Source organism: Hemicordylus capensis, chromosome 1 (assembly GCF_027244095.1).
Source record: "Hemicordylus capensis ecotype Gifberg chromosome 1, rHemCap1.1.pri, whole genome shotgun sequence".
Taxonomy (NCBI): Eukaryota; Metazoa; Chordata; class Lepidosauria; order Squamata; family Cordylidae; genus Hemicordylus; species Hemicordylus capensis.
In genome coordinates, this window is record NC_069657.1 from 394871308 (window position 1) to 394892706 (window position 21399).

The 21399-nt window shown below is 43.8% G+C and overlaps 1 protein-coding gene across 1 annotated transcript in view; it reads right to left on the minus strand.

Annotated features, from left to right (window-relative positions):
* LOC128348556 (epoxide hydrolase 1-like) overlaps positions 1-20765 on the minus strand; it is a 25509-nt gene extending 4744 nt beyond the window's left edge. Inside the window, exons 1-7 of the mRNA XM_053304193.1 lie at positions 20634-20765; positions 9008-9218; positions 6467-6647; positions 6096-6326; positions 5880-6009; positions 1925-2139; positions 714-822 (exon numbers count right to left, since the gene is read on the minus strand). Coding sequence (XP_053160168.1) covers positions 714-822; positions 1925-2139; positions 5880-6009; positions 6096-6326; positions 6467-6647; positions 9008-9218; positions 20634-20662 — 1106 coding nt within the window. The 5' untranslated portion in view covers positions 20663-20765. The remainder of the gene's footprint in view (positions 1-713; positions 823-1924; positions 2140-5879; positions 6010-6095; positions 6327-6466; positions 6648-9007; positions 9219-20633) is intronic.
* Positions 20766-21399: the final 634 nt, after the last annotated feature.

Below are 21399 nucleotides of genomic sequence, written 5' to 3' on the forward strand. Positions count from 1 at the left end.
ACGACAGGGCTCTGTGGTTGCCAGGAGTCGACACCGACTTGACGGCACACTTTACTATTGATATGACCTTGCTAGTCGTGTGGAAATGTTGTAATATGTCCAGCTAGTAGGTGGCACTAGCATTTGCTAGTAGTGATCCTAATCGGAGACAGAGTCTCTTCCTATTTGTACTTCTTGTTGAACTGGTCTCTTATAAGTCTTCCCTATAATGGTTGCCTTCCTCTGAACTCCCACGACACTAGTCATATCAATACAGTAGTATGACTAGCAAGGTATGGTATGTGTTCTTTTTACATTTTTTCATCAGTTTTAAGTTACGCCACCACGAGTTCCTTTTTACAGTGACTTAGATACTGCACAGCAAGCTGTGCACCCAAGAATGATGTGGGGTTTGCTAGCTCCACTGCAGCACTTGCGACTTTGCTGCTGCTCCTGGGACGGCTCCATTTGAATGATGCTGTGTCACAGCAGCTGCACACAACAACTCCCATTGGAGAATAGGGATGTGCACGGAACCGGTTTGAAGAACCAGTGGGGGCTTCCCTTTAAGAGCAAGGGGAGGGTGCACTTACGCCCCCCTCCCGCCGCGCCGCCCCACCGCTGGTGTCGGGCTTTTTAGCAGCCCATCGGGGCGGCAGCCCTCTTGGGTGTGCAGCTTGCTGTTCAATATCTAAGCCAGTGTATCTCCCCAACAAATACGTACAGATTCCTACCTTTCAAGACCTCCATTGTCAATGTTTTTGAAAGATTTATCTGTCCAGGTGGAAAACTTCTCTAGGAGGTATGCAGCAAGACCCACAGGACAGTTATTCAATCCACATCCTAGGTCAGGAAAACACAATAGTTAGTCACTCCTGCTGCCTCTGGCTAGGAACTGGTCTCTGGAGGAGACTGGTTCTGAGATGCAACAAAACATCCAGACTTTGGATTTAAAGCAGCTTTGTACCATTCACTTCTGGATATCTTAATAACTGCAGTGGTCTAATGATTATTTTTGCAATCCAATACATTTGATTGAAAAACATATTCCCCTGGAAAAATTGCCACTGTTATCACAGGACTTGCTGCTTGCAATGATCGGCTAGTTAATACATGCTTCTCTCTGCAAGCACATACTAGAGGAAGCTGGTTTTATTGTAATAGAAATAGGAGGAAATATTAGTATAGAAATGATACATAGGAAGCTGCCACATACTGTGTCAGACCACTGGTCTATCTAGCTCAGTATTGTATTCACAGACTGGCAGTGGCTTCTCCAAGGTTGCAGGCAAGAATTTCTCTCAGCCCCTAGTTTGTTGGTTCAATAAAAAAATCTTGTCCTATAAAAAAATCTTGTCCTGTCTTGAAGGGAGGGAACTTGGAACCTTCTGCTCTTCCCAGAGTGGCTCCATCCCCTGAGGGGAATATCTTACACTGCTCACATTTCTAGTCTCCCATTCATATGTAACCAGGGTGGACCCTGCTTAGCTAAGGGGACAAATCATGTTTGCTACCACAAGACAAGCCCCACTTCTTCATTAGGAGCTATGTGCATATACTTTGTCTTTGTTTTTCTTTTTTGTGGTGGGGAGGAGAAGCTGAGTATCAATAAAGCATGACGAATTCAACACATTAACTAGAGCTAAAATTGTGACATTTCAGATTTTGAATCGAGAATGTTTTGAGCATTTTGGATGTTGAATTTGGATATGAATATCAGTAAAAACAACTTTGAAACTTGAGATTGATTTACAGATCTCTTGTTTCACTTGATTCAAGGCTCCTTGGCCTACCTGGAAAAATGTCAGTGCATGAAATTCATCAATTTTTTCATTCATCTGTTTCTTTCAATTTAGAAATGGTATAAAATTATCCTTGATTTAAAAGGGTGAAGACAGAGTGGGTCACTGGGTCTGCAAAGCCACAAGATATTAAGTTCACAAACCTGCTGTGTCTGGCTTGGTGGCCTGGATGTGCATGTAGCCAGTCTCCCGCAAGAAATGATATACATGCTTCTCAAAATATGGGAATAAACGGCGTGAATCTTCCCTGGTGAGGCCCACCAGCCATGGCACATAAGCTCCCAGTAGTAAGCCCAGTAAGCCACTCAAACCAATATTAGATATGAAGATCATGTTCAGGTGAAGCCCCTTTACAGACCTAAAACCAAGGAAAAGGAGACATGTAGGGTGAATCTATTTATTCAGAAGCAAATCCTGAGGACTGCAGCCTTAGAGCTGGAACCAGCAAACATGGAAGAACAAAAAGAAGAGACATGGAGGAACTGACATCTAGGAAGACATATAGGCCACCTTCATACATAACACCCAACTGGAGGTGAACGAGCCAGAAGTTCCATTTTGTGGTCATCCGAATGTGTGAAACTGCGGTATTGTCACAAAAGCAACCTGAGGTTTTCGAGCTGAAACCATAATCTGAACCTTCAGTTTGTAGTGAGTTTTGCTGCTCCAGCCTGAGGTATGAAGGCAGCATCGTGTCATCTAAATCATGCTGCCACTGTAACTTGGGTTTTGTGCTGTGGTGACTGCCAAAACCATAGAGAGAGTAGCTTAGACCAGCCCAGAAACACACCAGCTCTATGCTTGCTGGGCTTCTCACTGGCCACCTCTCAGAGCACTTCCTCCCCACCCCACCTGCTGTGTCCATACTCCTCAAGCTGCTGCCCGGCAACAGGGACGCTGCATTGCCATGTCCAAAGCCTCAAAGCATGTCAGAGAGAAAAGCCATATTAGGGGATGCCCACTATCCACTGTGTTTCATGTTACCCCCTGTGGCAATCTGCTGAAAAAGGGGGTGGAATGACAAGTCGGGCACTTTGTGGAGAGATCTCCACAAATCAAGTGTGGAAGAGGTATTTGCACAAGCACATGGAGTCCCGGTGGCACCATAAACTGGGCAACCCAGTTGTTTCCCAACAAAGATAACACCTGCCAGGGGAGTGATACCCAGAGTCTGGGTTGCAAGGCAGCCCCTGGAATTATTGAGTGGCTCTGCTCTATGTTTTTATACAAATTAGTAGGGGAATGTGGGCTCAGCCCCTTCTCCTTGGGGGCAAGCATGCAGTCTCTGGCATTACTCATGAGAAGAACCATCTTAGGCGATACTGGGATGATGTTTCAGGGGCAGGATTGCTAATAATGTGTGACGACCAGTGTTCCCTCTAACAGGTATTCCCAGATGTTGTTCACTACAAATCCCAGCTTCCCCAGGTGCAATAGCCTTTGACTAGGGATTATGGGAGTTGTAGTCCACAACATCAGGGAATTCCTGTTAGAGGGAACACTGGTGACAACATCCCTTCTTCCAAGGACTGCTCTCTCATGACAGTAGCAGGCCATAGAGACATGCATGTGTGCTGTCATCGCCCAGCCCAGTTGTTAGAACCATGTTAGAACCCATCCCTGGGGGTGGGTACCACACCAACACCTTCCCAGGTCATGGCGACTGGAGAACAACAGGAGTGAAAGAAATCAATCTGGCAGTCTGGTCATCCCTTGGCACACAAGCATGTTGATTTTTGCCCAACACAGCCACCTGGCTTGCCAGGGATCGCTGAAAATAGGGGCTGCCCTCACCTGCGATTCCCCGCGGCAGCCAATCTGCATATACCGCAACGTTGGTCCAAGTTTGGGAATTTTGAATGTGTACTAGGAGCCATCCCTGATCTTGCCAGACTTAGCCCACAGGGAAATGGCTGGACACATGGAGTGGCCTGGACTCCTTGGGAAGGCGAGGAGTTCTATTTTTAAACAGATATACAGGTGCTCCACACCAGCAGGGGCCCCTATAGTTGGATGCCTAACTCATGAAGGCGCAGTCCAATGGAGACCCAAAGTGCATGGAGCCTCTGGTTCTCCCCAGTGGACTGTTCCTCTCATGTGAGGGCTAATCCCCAGCCGGCAAGCCGACATGAGGCAAGAGTGTGTTTGGGGCTCTTGGACTGCTTTGACTGGGTCTGCCATCACAAGAGCATCCTTTGGTCACAGTGGAGGAGACCCCAGGATCCTTTGCCTGCCCTCATAAACATATTCTCTCCTAGGAACTCATCATACTCCTTCCCAGAGTGAAAGAAAAATAGTGCCCCTCTCCATTCCCCCATTACCAGTAGTTGTGCTTGTGTGAGACTGTTTGGCTGCAGGGCTCTTGCGAGAGCAGAGATGCAAGTGTGGTGAGAGAAAGGGTTTAAATGCCCTTTTCCTGCCAAGTGTGGGCGGTCCATGCCAAAAAGGCCCGTTCGCGCTGGGCACACCCCCTTGAAGATCGTGGCCAATGGCTGCTGATGTGCTGATGGCTTGCCCACAGTCTGGCAACAGAAGCACCACGCAGCTTGCTGGGATTCTGCCTCAGGGGTTCCATGCTACGTCCAAAAGGGCCCAGAATAATCCAATCGTCTCAAAACGAAAAGACAGATTGTTGTTATTTAATATTGCCATGTTAGTTCTTGAGCTAGCTGATATTCCTCAGCTGCTTTAGTTAGAAACAAATTCTGGATTTACTTCATGGGGGGTGAGGAAGACTTCTGAGGGGAACCCAACCAACGTTTTTGTTTTCCGTTATTTTCTTGACTCTTGTTTTTATAGTTAAGTGTTCTTATTCTCCAGGAAAAAACATGGCAGGAGAAAATCAATAATTGAGCTAAACCAGATTAATCTGTTGAAGATGGCTGCTCCCTTAACCTTGCATAGCAAACAGAAGCTTACAAACTACATTCCTCACAATATGACAACAACAAAGAATCTTGTTGATTCTTAATGATTAACAATTTTTATTGTAGCATAAGCTTTTGTGCACTAAAGTCCACTTCATTAGATGTATGATATGTTTTCCAAAGTTGACAGGTGTGTGTGTGTATGCGCCACCTAATGGCACAGTGGGGAAATGACTTGCCTAGCAAGCTAGAGGTTGCTGCTTTGAATCCCTGCTGGTATGTTTCCCAGACTATGAGAAACATCTGTATTGGGCAGCAGTGATATAGGAAGATGCTGAAAGGCATCATCTCATACTGTGTGGGAGGAGGCATTGGTAAACCTCTCCTGTATTCGACCAAAGAAAACCACATGGCTCTGTGATCACCAGGAGTCGACACCGACACAGCACGAAATAGTGCATGTCCTCACCTCTTGCCTGCGGGCTTCTCAGGCATCAGGTGGCCACTATGGAAGACAGAATGCTGGCCTAGATAGGCCTCGGGCCTGATCCAGCAGGGTTCTTATGTTCTTACGGATTTCCACTTTGTGTGGCTAAATGTAGTACCTTTCATGGTATTAACTTTCTACAATAAATGTGTTAGTCTTCAAGGTGCCACAAGATAATCTGTGATTTTGCTACAGCAGACAAACATAGTTGCCCTCCTATGGAAGTTTTCATAATGTAGGAATCGTACTGAATTGTATGAAGGGAAAATATATAGTGACATGCAGATTAAGTTAATCTTGACTATGTCCCATTGAATCTAATGGGACTTTAGTTAGTCATGATTTATTCATGACTTCAGTGGTGCTTAGTCATGGCTAATTAATCTGGATGTTGCCCAGTGTGTCAATAATCTCACTTTATAATATGGATCCAGACACTGGCTGACCTCCAAATGAACACTGAAAAATATTTTGTACATACAATGAGGGAGGCGTGCCAATTCCCCCTTCCTTCCACAGCCTTCTGTGCCTCCCACAAATGTGTCCCTGCAGATCCCACAACCCTCAGAGACATATTTTTGGGATGCAGAGAGGGATGAAGAAGGAAGGGGAGAAATCAGTGAAAATTGCGCCTTCTTCCATGACATATTTTTCACAATAAACAATATTAATTTGGATGTCAGCCACCTAACTGCTGAATAACGAAAAATAAGTAAAACATGTCAAGCGATTTCTGGCACTCACTTGGGCAGCATTTGGGCCATGATGGTGGTGATATGAGAGCCCCAGTCTCCACCCTGTAGGTAATATTCTTGGAAGCCCAGTCTCTGCATCAGCTTGTGGAAGATCCGAGCAGCAGCCACTGAGTTAAAGCCTGTCAGTTGAGAGAGCTGCGTCATTAAACTTAGGGATCTGTATCACAATTTTCAAAGAATAACTGTAGATTTATCTGTCACTTACCTTGCTTGTGGGGGGCCTCCGAGAAGCCATACCCTGGGATGGATGGACAGATGACCTCAAACACCAGATCCTCGCCACTCGATCCATGACCAACAGGACCAGTAAGGAATGGGATGATCTTGTAGAATTCATAGAAAGAGCCAGGCCAGCCATGTACCATTAGCAGTGGTCTGACAGTCTGGCCTCTTGGGCTGTGAGATGGTTTCACGTGGATAAAATGAATTTCAATCCCTGTCAGAAATCCAACAGACCAGTTAAAAAGGTGGTTGAAGCAGAAAAAGCTCATTTGGAAAGTGGGAAGGAGGGTGATGGAAAGAAGTAACTCAAATGCCGTGAAGAGATTTATGCCCAGTGGAGAAAGAACTATTCACCTTCAATTGTAGTTTTATAATGTGGATATTGGTTGAGAATGTTAACTTGCTTCTGCCAGTCAAACTGATTCTTCCAATAGGAGATCACCTTCTGCAGATAGTTGGAGTTGAAACCATAATTGAAAGCGGACCCCTCCAGTGGTGATGTGTAGCGGGCCTGGTCGAGACGGTGATGCAAATCCTAGAAAGAGAAAGAAAATCCCCACAAAGCCCTGTCATGGGGGATGTCGCAACACCTATTTCAACAAAACATTGGAGAAGACATCCTAACATGGGAAAGCACCATCAGTAGTTCCTTAAAACGCATATGAAACTGAAGGATATTTCACCATATACTCCACCATGGGGAACAGCAGAGTGGAGAAACTCTGAAAATGATGACCAGGTGAGCTATATGTCTGCTCAGTCTCCTGTCTAGGTGCAGATAGGAGGCCTCTGTTTCTTAACCATAAATTCACCTCCTGGTTAGGTTTGCCACACACACAGTCCTCCTCCTCCATGGTCACCCAGCTTGCTCCCAAGCCAAGCCAGCAACTTTACCTCTTGGTTTAGGGCAAGGCATCTAGCTAGCTACCGAACCAGCCTCTTTGTATGCTGGCATAGCAGTGCATGCATGCATTATCTCCCACTCACTTGTTGTACTCTACAAACCTGTACATACGGCTTTTAAACAGAAGGTTTCACAGCAGTTTTCAAAGAAAAATACATCATAAGATGCAACCCTGAGCCCAAAGGCTCACAATCTAAAAAAAAAACGCAAAGTAACACCAGCATTAGTCACTGAAGGAATGCTGTGCTAGAGTTAGATAGACAGGGCCAGTTGCTCTCCCCATGATAAACAGAAGAGTGCCTTTTTATTCAGTTAGCAGGGGTAACCTGAGTGAAGTTAGTTACAACTGCTAAATTCTCATTGCCGCCAGCATGTGAAGGAAGCAAGCGGCACCTGTCGGGCCCACCTATCCTTGCTTCTGCATCATGTGGCCCTGCAACCTGCCACTGAAGCAGAACCTCCCCTCTGGCTTCTTCATTGGATGAATGGTCAGCAGGAAGGGGAAGCAGAAAGAGGAGGAGAAGCTCCTCATGAAAGGCAAGTGTTTTGAGCGAACAAAATGTTCTAGCTTCTCCCCAGAACTTCAGACACACAACACATGCAAAAAACAAAAGTCGATTGGCCCCCAAATAGTTGCATGTCCTCCATGAAAGTCCCTAGTTGGCAACCCTACCCAGATGCATTGCAGCTGAGAATAATCGATTCTAGTCCAACAACAGTTGTGGAGCCTCAGGTTGGCCACCCTTGAATTATAGCTTTCTAATGTCTGTACATCAAGCTGCAGTTAAAGATATAGCTGTGGGAGTTGCCTGCCAATTTGCCAACAGTGTACAGTTTAGGAGCTGATTGCAGAACCTGATTGTGAGAACTGAATGATGTTAGCCTAATTTGCCTACAGCAGGCGTGCTCAGCTTTGCCCCCCCCCAGCTGTTTTTGGACTATAACTCTCATAATCCCCAGCCACAGTGGCTGATAGCCAGGGATTATGGAAGTTGTAGCCTCCTAATGGAGCAGTGAGGAAATAACCTGCCTAGGGAGCAAGAGGTTGTTGTTTCAAATCTCTGCTGGTATGTTTCCCAGACTCTGGGAATGATGGGAGTTGTAGGCCAAAAACAACTGGACTCTGGGAAACATCTATATTGGGCAGCAGCGATATAGGAAGATGCTGAAAGGCATCATCTCATACTGCGCTGAAGATGGCAATGGTAAACCCCTCCTCTATTCTATCAAAGAAAACCACGTGGCTCTGTGGTCACCAGGAGTTGACACCAACTCAACAGCACAACTTAACTTATGAAAGTTATAGGCCAACATCTGCAGGAAAGCCGAAGTTGAGCAGGCCTACAGCAAGGATTCTCAAACGTGGGTCCCCAGTTGTTTTTGGCCTACAACTCCCATCATTCCCAGCCATAATGGCCAAAAGCCATTGTGGCCAGAGATGATGGGAGCTGTAGGCCAATAACAGCTGGAAACCCAAGTTTGAGAACCCCTGTCTTACAGATGAGCACACTGATTTTCACTGTAACTAACAAAGCCTTGGGGGAGGTTTCCCAGGAAGGTCATGCCACCCTGCCTCAAGTGGCCTCTGTTTCTTCCAGGACCTGTAATCCTAAAAATGTTTCCAAGCTCCACTCCAAGAGGTACTTTCTATATTGGTGAATGGTTGCTGCTGCCCTAAGATTGATGTGCTTTGTTTCACAGCAGCCTGCAAAATTGTGAGTGGTTCAGCAATTAGAGAGTTAAGCAGATTTTGGAGACTGAGGGTCAAGCCCCAGCTCTTGTAAGGACTTGCTGTGTGGCCTTCATTATTATTTCTCAGCGTCTGTTCTCCTACAATAAACTTGTGAGACATGTGTGTCATTCATACCAGTTTAAACATAATAAAGATTATAACTTACAAATATTATGTAAATGGTAAAGTATTACTAATCACTCTATCCACCTGTTTCCGCTAGATTCATCTCACCCAATCCCCTGTTTTCAGTTGGTACCTGGATTTCTGCCTCAGAAGTTCTCACTTGGAAGGGTCTAATTCCTTCATCTTCTTTGTCTCTTGGTGAGCGCTCACCGGAACCCCACCATCCATCTCCCATTTCCAAGGTCTTCATCCTGTGCCTGGACAGAAGCCAAAAAGCCAGGAGGCTTCCACCTCCTAGAGCACAGGAAGCTGCAATCATATTTCTCTGGGTTGAGTCACAGGACCTAGAAGGCAGATGAACACTCAGAATTGGCATCAAACATTTTGTGAGGCAGAGGCTGAAAGGAAACCTATGCACAGCCATAGATGAGGTGCAAGAACAAACAATGAGTTTTCTATGAAAATGGCTCTCCAGATTCAAAATAACATTATATTAATAGAACAAACATTGGCTTCGAAATAGATAGTAGCTCAATTCAACCTACCTTGTTCGCATGCAGAAGGTCTCAGGTTCAATACCTGACATCTCCAAGGGGAGAAAAACCCTTATCTGAAAGCCTGAAGAGCCAGTCAGAGTTGACTGTACTAATATAGATGGGCCAATGATCTGACTCAGCATAGGGCAGCTTCGTACATAAACCACCTTTGAAAATAAAGGATGAAGCTGGCACATTTAGATTGCTTGCGTGAGTGGATGTGCATGACCAAGTGCATATGTAGCCCCGCACTGATACCAAGCCACTTTCCCCTCCTGATTATACAGTGGAGATATAAGATAGGGTGACGTGTGATAGAAAACCTAGAAAACCTAGGAGGACCGAAATCCTCCATAGAATCATTATAGGTGACAATATAAGGGCTGAAATGAAATGTCTTACTAGGGATCAAAATGCTGAGAGTGACCTGGAGTTGGAGAAGCAAATCAGAGAGGCAAGAAAGAGAGCTAAAGCTGTAATAATGGGTAACTTCAATTAACCTCACATAAACTGGGCAAATTCATATGTGGATATTGACAGAGAGGCCGAATTTCTAGACATACTAAATGACTGTGCCTTAGAACAGCTGTTTGTGGAACCAACCAGAGAGGAAGTGACCTTGCACTTAATCCTGAGTGGTGACCACTGGACGTGGAGCGAGATGTCAGTGTTGTAGAACTACACTAGGGAACCATAGTGTGATCCATAGTGAGAGCATAGTGTGATCCAATTCAGCTTATATGCAAGTGAAGCATTGCCAAGGAAGTCTAACACAGATGCATTGGACTTCAGAAGAGAGACTTCTCAAAAATGAGGGGACTAGTAAAAAGGAAGCTGAAAGAGAAAGTCAAGAGGGTCAAATCACTCCAGAAAGCATGGAACATAGTTAAAGCCACAATAATAGATGCTCAATTGGAATGTATACCAAGAAGGAGCCAGGAGGAAAGGTACCACCAAGTTCAGGAGGTACCACCAAGGTACCACCAAGTTCAGGCATGGCTAACAAGTAGAGTCAGGGAAGCTATACAAGGGAAGAAGATTTCCTTCAGAAAATGGAAATACTGCCCAAATGAAGAGAACAGGAAGGAACATAAACTCTGGCAAAAGGAATGCAAGGAGCAGGGCTGTCCTTAGGGCATGGCAAGCAGGGCGACCGCCCCGGGCCCTGCTCTTTTAACCCCCATTAGAATTAACTGGAAGGGTCCCTCGCGCTGACTGATTTGGCTCGGGCCCCACCAGAGGCGTATCTAGGGAAAATAGCGCCTAGGGCAAACACTGAAATTGCGCCCCCTGTCCAAGCATCTGACACCCAGCTTTCAGATAACTTTACCATAATATCAGCTGAAAAATACAAGTCAAGCTCGTTAATCTTTTAATATTTCAAAAACTATTTAGCAGTGGACTTAGCCAGACCAAAAAATGCTGGAAAACTACAAATTTCAGTATGTGGGGACTCATGAAATACCCAAATACTATGTGGAGATGTACTTGGGAAACTAAACAGAAGTGCCTGTCTAATTCTCTACTATGCATTGTAGCATCACCATTACATAAGTTTTAAAAATCAATGGAGAATTTGACTTTTCCCAGATACTCTGTAAATAATTAAAGGATATGCAGAGTAAACTGTGTCACTGCTTGGAATATATTCTAGTCTTTCAGAAAGACAGTTAAAATGAGAGAAAGAGAGCAAGAAACTCCCAGTGGGCCTTAATATTAAGGGTTTCACACTGATTCAAAGACAAACTCACCATTAATAGCCATATTAGCAAGACATCACATTTAACTCACTTATCACAAGAAGCAAAGTAAGAGCAAATGAATACAATCCTAGCTCTTAAGTGTCAGCTCAGTATTCACAAGCCCTGATTCTCTGTACATAGTGCCAATCTGAATATGTGTGCAGTGTCTTATATTATATTATTATTATTATTATTATTATTATTATTATTATTATTATTATTACCCATAGCCCCTTTGGGGGGCTTCCTAAAGGCTGGGGTTTTTTTTGCAAAGATTTCCCCTCACCCCGCTGGCCTCTAGGGCCTCGCAGGGACCATTTGAGCATGTGCAGTGGCCATTTTTAAAGATTTTTTTTTTAAAAAGGCCACTGAAAACAAAATGGCCACCGCTCATGCTCAAATGGCCTCTGCAAAGCCTGGCATGACCTAGAGCCTCACAGAGGCCATTTGAGCATGCACGGTGGCCATTTTGTTTTTGGCAGCCATTTTTTTTTTAAATTAATTTTTCAAAATGGCACCCCCCTTCAAGTGGCGCCCGGGGCATGTACCCTGCCTGCCCTACCCCTAGATACGCCCCTGGGCCCCACACCCTGCCAGGGCTCTCTAAGGACAGCCCTGGCAAGGAGACAATAAGGGATGCAAAAAGGCAGTTTGAGGAGCATATTGCTAGAAGTGTCAAGGGGAATAACAAAAACTTTATATTAGAAGCAGAAAACCTGTCAGGAAGGCAGTTGGACCCTTAGATGATGAGAGCGTGAAATGGATTATTAAAGAGGATAAGGAGATTGCAGAGAAGCTGAATGAATTATTTCCATCTATCTTCACGGCAGAGGATACTGACCATATACCCACTCTGGCACTGAGCTTCTCAGGCTTGGAGGCTGAAGAACTGGGCCAATTTGAGGTTTTAAACAATCTTGAAAAACTAAAAATTAACAAGTCGCCAAGGCCAGATGGCATGCACTCAAAAGTTCTGAAGGAGCTCAAATGTGAAATTGCTGATGTCCTAGCAAAAATATGTAACTTGTAATATGCAATCAAGCTCTGTACCAGAGGACTGGGAAGTAGCTAATATAACTCTGATTTTCAAAAAGGGATCCAAAGGGGATCTTGGAAACTACAGGCCAGTAAGCTTAACATCTGTGCTGAGTAAATTAATGGAAAGCATACTTAAGGACAAAAACATATAGAAGAACAGGCCTTGCTGAAGGAGAACCAGCAAGGCTTCTGCAAGGGCAAGTCTTACCTCACTAACCTTTTGGAGTTCTTTGAGAGTGTCAATAGGAATGTAAGTAAAGGTGACATAGTATTCTTGGACTTCCAAAAAGCTTTTGACAAAGTTCCCCACCAAAGGCTCTTGAGTAAACTTAACAGATTATCATTGGAAAAAGGGACAGGTTCATGGGTAGATTGGTAACTGGTTGAAGCACAGGAAACAGAAAGTAGGAATAAATGAGCAGTTTTCACAATGGAAGTAAGTAAGAAGTCTCCCAGGGATTTTTACTGGGACCAGTGCTCCTTAACTTGTTTAATAACAACAACAACAACAACAACAACACAAGAGTTCGGATATAAGATCAATGGACCTGTCAAAAAAGAAAGTAGTACATCACCTAAATGGAAGATTAGATTAGAAAATAAAATCTCCAGTCTTAGATCAGATGCTAGTAAATTGAAAGATATGAAAGACAAGAAGCTGAAGAATGAAAACACCAAACACTATCTGATCCAAAAATACCACCTAGATTCAAGGAAAATTAGAGAAGTCCTGGAAATAATAAAGTAGCAAATAACAGCAGTGTCAAAGAAGATTAGCAGATATGAAGCCAGAATTACACAACACAGGCAGAATCTCCAATTCCAGTCAAATCAGAGACATTTCTACCAAAGCATAGAAGGAGAAACTGCAAGAAACCTAGAAACACCAAATAAAAAAGAAACAGTGCAATTCTGGGGGAAATTATGGGACAATCCAATAGATTATAATAAAAGAGCAGACTGGATAAAAGAGGTCAAAAAATGTAACCAACAAATGCAAGATCTAATAATAACACCAGAAATAATAAGTGAAAGAGCAAAGAAAATTAAAAATTGGACTGCTCCAGGCGGCGATGAACAGCATGGCTTTTGGCTTAAACACCTAACAAGCCTTCATAAACAACTATCAAAACAGATCAATCACATTTTGCAAGGAGGTGATATTGAACAATGGCTAACAACTGGGAAAACTCATCTCATCATGAAAGACCCAACAAAAGGTGCACTTCCAAGTAATTATGGACCGATAACCTGTCTGCCAACCATGTTCAAATTATTAACTGGAATATTAGCAGATGAAGTGATGCAACACTTATTAACTAACAAACAGCTTCCAGTTGAACAGAAAGGAAATTGCCCGAACACCAGAGGCACAAAAGACCAGCTGTTGATTGACAAAATGATTTTAGAAAATTGCAAGAGAAGAAAAACCAATCTAAGTGTTGCATGGATTGACTACAAGAAACCCTTCGATTCATTGCCTCACATATAGATACTAAAATGTTTAGAAACAACTGGTGTCAGCAAAAACATCCAGATATTTATAAAAAAAGCAATGAGCATGTGGAGTACACAGTTAACAATCAATGGTGAGCCACTTGGACAGGTTAGCATTAGAAGAGGCATTTTCCAAGGGGACTCACTATCCCCTCTGTTGTTTGTAATCGCCATGACCCCACTTTCACAAATACTAAACAAAACAGGCCTCGGATACCAAACATCTAAAACATCAAGTAAAATCAACCATCTGCTGTACATGGACGATCTGAAGTTGTATGGAAAGTCCCAGTCGGAAATCAAATCATTGCTAAACACTGTCCGTATATTCAGTAGCGATATAGCAATGGAATTTGGACTAGACAAGTGTGCTGCATTAATAATGAACAGAGGGAAAATAAGAAAAACAGAAGGAATAGAACTGCCCAATGGAAGCAACATCAAGAACCTGGAAGAGAAAGAACATTGCATATACTTGGGCATTCTCCAGGCTGATAACATCGCACACACTGAAGTTAAAAGAAAAATAGGAGGTGAATACATTAGGGGAGTTAGAAAAATCCTCAAGTCCAAACTCAATGGCGGGAACACCATACAAGCCATAAACACCTGGGCTATACCTGTGATCAGATACACTGCAGGAATAATAGACTGGACCCAGGCAGAACTAGAGATGCTGGATCGTAAGACCAGGAAAATCATGACCATCAATCATGCTCTGCACCCCCGCAGTGATGTCGATAGGCTATACCTCCCTCGCAGCTCAGGTGGAAGAGGAATGCTGCAAGTCCATCAAACAGTAGAGGAGGAGAAAAGAGCCCTTGAAGAATATATCAAGGACAGTGAAGAAGATGCACTTCAAATGGTCAAGAACGAGAAACTATTCAACACCAATGAAAGAAAGCAGGCCTACAAGAAAGAACAAGTCAAGAACCGAGCAGAAAAATGGAGAAATAAGCCCCTGCATGGTCAATATTTACACAATATAAGTGGAAAATCAGACATCACCAAGACCTGGCAATGGCTTAGGAATGGCACCTTGAAGAAAGAAACAGAGGGTTTAATACTGGCTGCGCAAGAACAGGCACTAAGAACAAATGCAATAAGAGCAAAAGTAGAAAAGTCAACAACAAACAGCAAGTGCCGCCTTTGTAAAGAAGCAGATGAAACCGTGGACCACTAATCAGCTGTTGTAAAAAGATCGCACAGACTGACTACAAACAAAGGGATGACAAGGTAGCAGGGATGATACACTGGAACATCTGCAAAAAATACAAGCTACCTGTAGACAAACATTGGTGGGACCATAAAATAGAAAAAGTTGAAGAAAATGAAGATGTAAAAATATTATGGGACTTCCGACTACAAACAGACGAACATCTGCTACACAATACAGCAGATATAACTGTAGTCGAGAAGAAAGAAAAACAAGTTAAAATAATCGACATAGCAATACCAGGGGATAGCAGAATAGAAGAAAAAGAAATAGAAAAAATCACCAAATACAAAGATCTACAAATTGAAATTGAAAGGCTGTGGCAGAAGAAGACCAAAATAATCCCAGTGGTAATTGGCGCCCTGGGTGCAGTTCCAAAAGACCTTGAAGAGCACCTCAACACCATAGTGGCCACAGAAATCACCATCAGCCAATTACAAAAAGCAGCTTTACTGGGAACAGCCTATATTCTGCGACGATATCTATAACCATTGACAATAAAATTCTAGCATCCCAGGTCCTTGGGAAGGACTCGATGTCTGGATAAAACAATCCAGTCAATAACACCTGTCTGACTGTGTAAACAAGAAAATAATAATAAAGATCGCACAGACTGACTACAAACAAAGGCATGACAAGGTAGCAGAGATGATACACTGGAACATCTGCAAAAAATACAAGCTAACTGTAGCCAAAAATTGGTGGGACCATACAATTGAAAAAGTTGTAGTAAATGAAGATGCAAAAATATTATGGGACTTCTGACTACAAACAGACAAACATCTGCCACACAATACACTAGATATAACTGTAGTCGAGAAGAAAGAAAAACAAGTTAAAATAATCAACATAGCAATACCAGGGGATAGCAGAATAGAAGAAAAAGAAATGGAAAAAAACACAAAATACAAAGATCTACCTGAAGAGCACCTCAACACCATAGGGGCCACAGAAATCACCATCAGCCAATTACAAAAAGTAACTTTACTGGGAACAGCCTATATTTTGCGACAATATCTATAATAACCAACAGTATTGATGATAAAATTCTGGCATCCCAGGTCCTTGGGAAGGACTCAGTGTCTGGATAAAACAAACCAGTCAATAACACCTGTCTGACTGTGTAAACAAGAAATAATCACCATCATTTATTTTATATATATATATATATATATATATATATATATATATATATATATATATATATAAATACACTATGGTCGTACATGGCAAGCCCTGCCCACAACGTGCTTTACCAATTGGAGGTAACAGAACAGAAGCACTGTGGTGATTGGGCAGTGGGGATTCTATATGCAGAGAGGGAAGAGGAGTGGGTATGGGGCAAGTGAGTTGGTAGGTGGGGAGGGGGTGAGTGGATGAGCGAGCGGCAGGGATGGCGTAGGCAAGTGAGTGAGTAGCGGGGAGGGGGTGAGTGGCAGGGAGGTGTGAGAGGAGGGGAGGGGGTGAGTGAGCAAGCGATCAGCGGGGAGGGGATGAATGAGCAAGCAAGTGGTGGGGAGGGGTGAGTGAGAGAGCGAACAGGGAGTGAGAGAGCGAGTGCAGAGAGGGGGCGAGGCGGCGAGGGAGTGGTGGGGAGGGGGAGAGTGAGAGAGCAAACAGGGAGTGAAGAGCAGGGGGCAAGGAGAGCAACAAAGTCCTAGTGCACAGATGATCTGTGCAGGTTCTCTGGGTGGCTCACAACAGAGGATTAAAACATATAAAAGAAACATATAACTCATTAAAACATATCAGACAAAAAAAGCACCCCAAGTTTTTTAAAAAAGGAGCGCCAGCTGGTGAAAAGCGGCAGGAGGGGTAAGTGCACCCCCCCCACAGTTACAGAACAACCCCCCCCCCGGTGCCAAACCTTCAAACTGCACCATATTCGAACTGGTTCGGAGGCCTCTACAATGGCCTCCGGACTGGTTCGTGCACATCCCTAGCACTCTTGCAGGTAACCCGGTCCCAAGCCATTTAGGGCTTTAAAGGTTTAAAGGATAAATGATCTAGAAGTTGGGGTAAGTAGCGAAGTGTCTGATGACACTAAACTTTGCAGATGACACTAAACTATTTAGGGTAATGAAATCCACAACAGATTGTAAGGAGTTCCAAAAGGATCTCTCCAAACTGCGTGAATGGGGGACAAACTGGCAAATGCAGTTCAATGTAAGCAAGTGTAAAGTGATGCACATTGGGGCAAAAACCCCAAACTTCGCATATACATGGATGGGGTCTGAGCTGTCAGTGACTGACCAGGAGAGAGCTCTTGGGGTCGTGGTGGATAGCTCATTGGAAGTGATGACTCAGTGCACAGCAACTGTGAAAAAGGCAAATTCTATGCTAGGGATCATTAGGAAGGAGATTGAAAATAAAAATGCTGTTCTGGCTTATGCAGTTCTGGTCACTGTATCTTAAGAAGGACATTGTAGAACTGGAAAAGGTGCAGAAGAGGGCAACCAAAATGATCAGGGGCCTGGAGCACCTTCCTTATGAGGGAAGGCTACAGCATCTGGGGCTTTTTAGTTTGGAAAAAAGACGACTGCAGGGGGAATTGATAGAGGTCTATAAAATCATGCATGGAGTAGAGGAAGTGAACAGAAAGAATTTTTTCTTCCTCTCTTGCAAACCTAGAACCAGGGTTCATACCATGAAACTGAAGCCCAGGAAATTTAGGACCAACTGAAAGAAATAATTTTTCACACAGCATGTAAGTAATCTATGGAATTCTCTGCCACGAGATGTGGTGATGGACCCTAGTTTGGATGATTTTAAAAGGGTCTTAGACAAATTCATGGAGGACAGGTCTATCAATGACTACTAGTCTGGTGGCTATAGGCCACCTCCATGTGGCCTACAAATACCATAAATAGACGTAAATATCCTTTAAATACCAGTTGCATGGGAGCAGCAGCAAGAGAGAGGGCATGCCCTCATCTTTTGCCTGTTGGCTTCTCAGAGGCATCTGGAGAGCCACAGGATGCCGGATTAAATGCTCCTTGGGCCTGATTCCTCAGGGCTGTTCTTCTATTCCTATGATAATCTGTCTGTCACATAATGCATGGGGAAGTAGCAGCCTTGCTTCAAGCAGGGCTGTCCTTAGGGCATGTCAAGCAGGGCAACTACCCTGGGCCCCGCTCTTTTAACCCCCATTAGAATTAACTGGAAGGGGGCCCTGCACTGGCTGATTTGCCCCGGGCCCCACACCCCACCAGGGCTTTCTAAGGACAGCCCTGGCTTCAAGAATAATAGACTTTGATGTGCTTTCAACAAAATAGGAAAAATGTGCTCTAGAGCTGGAGAGGGAAGCATACCGCCATGTTTTTGAGAGGTCAAAACATCCATGGTAGGCATTATTGTGGGAACTGGGAGAGCTTTGCTAGTGTTCACAATTTTTGGTTTGGTTTTGTAGCAAAGGACTTAACGACCGCTCCTTCTGCTCCCTTGCTTGAGTCAGTGCCTGCTCCAGGTTTTGGGGGACTTTGGGCAAGATGCCCTGAATGGGCCCCTCTTGATTGCCACTGCCCAGTCATTCTCCCTTTACCAGCAGTGACCAGAAGGATTGAGCAAAGCATCTAGGGGCTACTGCTCCTCCTCCTGACACCTGCCAATGCTTGCTCACTTGGAGAAGGCAGGTGGAGGAGCAGTAGGGCCAGAAGGGCTCCCTGGTCCTCAGCAACCCAACGGTAAAAATCCCTCATGGTGTCCCTGACTTGAGTAATACAATACACGAACTCTCAATCTCTAAAGAACTCTGCATACTTTCTTGGGAGTAAGCTCCATATTGAGCACACTGGCGCTTACTTCAGCACAGAATTGTGCTACATGAAAATAAAATAAAGCTTTAAAAATCTCCTTAAGGTGGCATGGTGGGTAGGAAGGAAAGTGTGCCGCTTGCAGTTCATGAAGTCACAGGCACTATCCAATCTATCCCCATCTACATACAACTTTAAATTGAAAAGTATGTAAGAGTGAGCTGGGGAAATAATTTTATTTTCCCAGTGACAAAATAATGTGCTGTGTGTGCTGAAAAAGAGCAATATCCCAGCCACAAACTTGAGCACTACCTTGAGAAAAGTGTCTGGGATCTTTTACAACCTATGAGTAACATTTGCACCCTGATTAACTGAAAAATGATGTTACTTTGAAAATAGCTTAACTGAGTGGTAGATTTAGGCAATAGGAGCCAGATCGACATGGTTAGAGTCCTCTCTCTTCTAACCCTTGCCTCTTTTTTATCTTCTGCAAGCTCTGAGGACATTGACCTTCTGGCATGATTTTGGAGTGAATATTTTCTTTTGCGAAGACTGCCCTTTGCCCAGGCATGGCACCACCAACAAAAGAAGAAGACATGTAGGAATCATTTCTTTTTCCATCCAAGCATGGAAGAGCCGTAATAGTAGTAACAGAAGGTGTTTATCTGTTTTTCTCTTTATTTATTTATTCATATTACTTCTATACACTGTTTTTCTACTCAAAGGCTCCTCCTGTCATTCCAAAAAAAACATTAAAGAGACAATCAACATTTAACAAAATAAAATACCATATTTACCTGAATAGAAGACGACTCTGAATTTAAGACAACCCCTTTAAAAATAGAGGTTAAATTTAGGCTATACCTGTATTTACCCCAAAAGAAGAGGATTCTGAATTTAACCCTCTGATTTCTAACATCAAATAACTGGGGGGGGGGGGGAATAGTCTTGGATCCAAGTAAATATGGTAAACAAACATTAAATATAAAAGGCCCTATAATGTATTTTGAGTTCTATGTACTCTACAGAAGTTGTAATCCTTATTCTGCACGGTGAGCCAGTATTATTATCACACACACCCCATTGCAGCTGGAGGGATGTGGCTGAGAACTTCCCTAAGTTGCTTCCCATGCTTTTATTTATTTATATCTGTTGCTTTTTAAAAAATATTTATTTATTTATATCTGTGTAAACCGCTTTGGAAATTTTAGTTGAAAATATACGTTGCATTGTACTGTATGGCAGACCACAGATTTGGGAGTATTTGAGTTCCTAGCATGAAAGTGGTGCCTGCTGCAGCCTACCAAAGAACTGCTGGACTTTTGAAGACTAGGGACAGAGTGGCTTATACAACAGGTAATCAAATCCCTGTGCAAAAGTAATCAAAGGATTTAGCTGCTCAGAGGCCTTATCATGGCAAGCTATGGCACTGATTCCGTGCCAAGCAGCTTGAACAATAGTAATCTGCCTCAAGCAGGATCAGATCCTCTCAGTGGCTTTGCTGGCAGTTTCACCTTTCCAGCACTGCCTCTGCAAGGGGGATATTAGGGACCCACTCAGTCACTTCCCAGATGCCTATTCAGAGTAACCTATTACTTTCCTTTTCGCACAATGTAAATACCTGCTTGTGTACTCTAGCAGGATGGCTGAAAATAGTAAAATGGAGGACTTCCCCACTGCTTTTTCTATGCACAGTTATGTAGGGAGTCCGTACATAGTCTAATTCACATGACGGCATTACTGTTCTGTGTTGATTGTTATGCCGCAACAAAAGAGTTTGACCTTGTATGCATCTCTCTCAGTTCTGCTCACAGTTAACTGGATCAGTTGCTCTGGTTTAAAAGCTCTCTGTCCAGCAGTGAGAGCAGTTTCTCTTCATTACCTGGCCCCTCTGTGCTAATGCCAACCAAGCATCAAGTGCAATTTGCCCCATCTGATCAGCTCTCCAGCCACTCGCTTGCCACCTCTGAGCACTCACCGCACATTTTGGAGGATCTGCTGCCACATGTCAGCGACAGGAGCCTGAGAAGAATAGTTCAGCCTGGCACTGTTTTAATGCGGTGCTGAAGAACCTTCCTAGGCTTCCGGCTTCCGCTGCTTTCTCTTTAAGTGATAGTCTCCTAGTGCCACCTACTGACTGACACAGCAAATACTCTTGGGCCTTCTAAAAGACTAACACATTAATTGTAGGAAGGGGGTTCCTACCTTGGGTCTCCAAATGTTGGGGCAGGCCACAACTTCCATCATCCCCAGCCACAGTGACCCAAAGGCCATTGGATCTGGGGATGATAGGAGTTTTAGTCCAACATCATCTGGAGGCCCAAGGTTGGGAACGCATGCATTGTAGCATACCTTTAATGGACTACAGCCCACTCCATCAGATGCACAAGCTGACATATTGCAGAGACTTCCATCTGCATTTTAATGACGTTTTTGCGCAATTTCACAAGAGTGTTCTTGCACAAAGGTGTGAAATTGTGCAATGGAGTAGCGCAATGGACAGCCATTGGAATTAATGGCCATCCATTGCGCAACTCTGTTTGCACTATTCCGTGCATTTGTGCAAAGGTGTTCTTGTGCAGTCACACAAACATTTAGTTGAAACGCAGATGGGAGTCCACACAATATGTCAGCTCCTAAATGGTATCTTACTCAGGGGGAAGATATCAACATGAGTATATGGGGTGTGTGTGTGTGGAGTGGAATGCAAACTAAGAGGCCAGATGGCCATGAGGTATAATCTG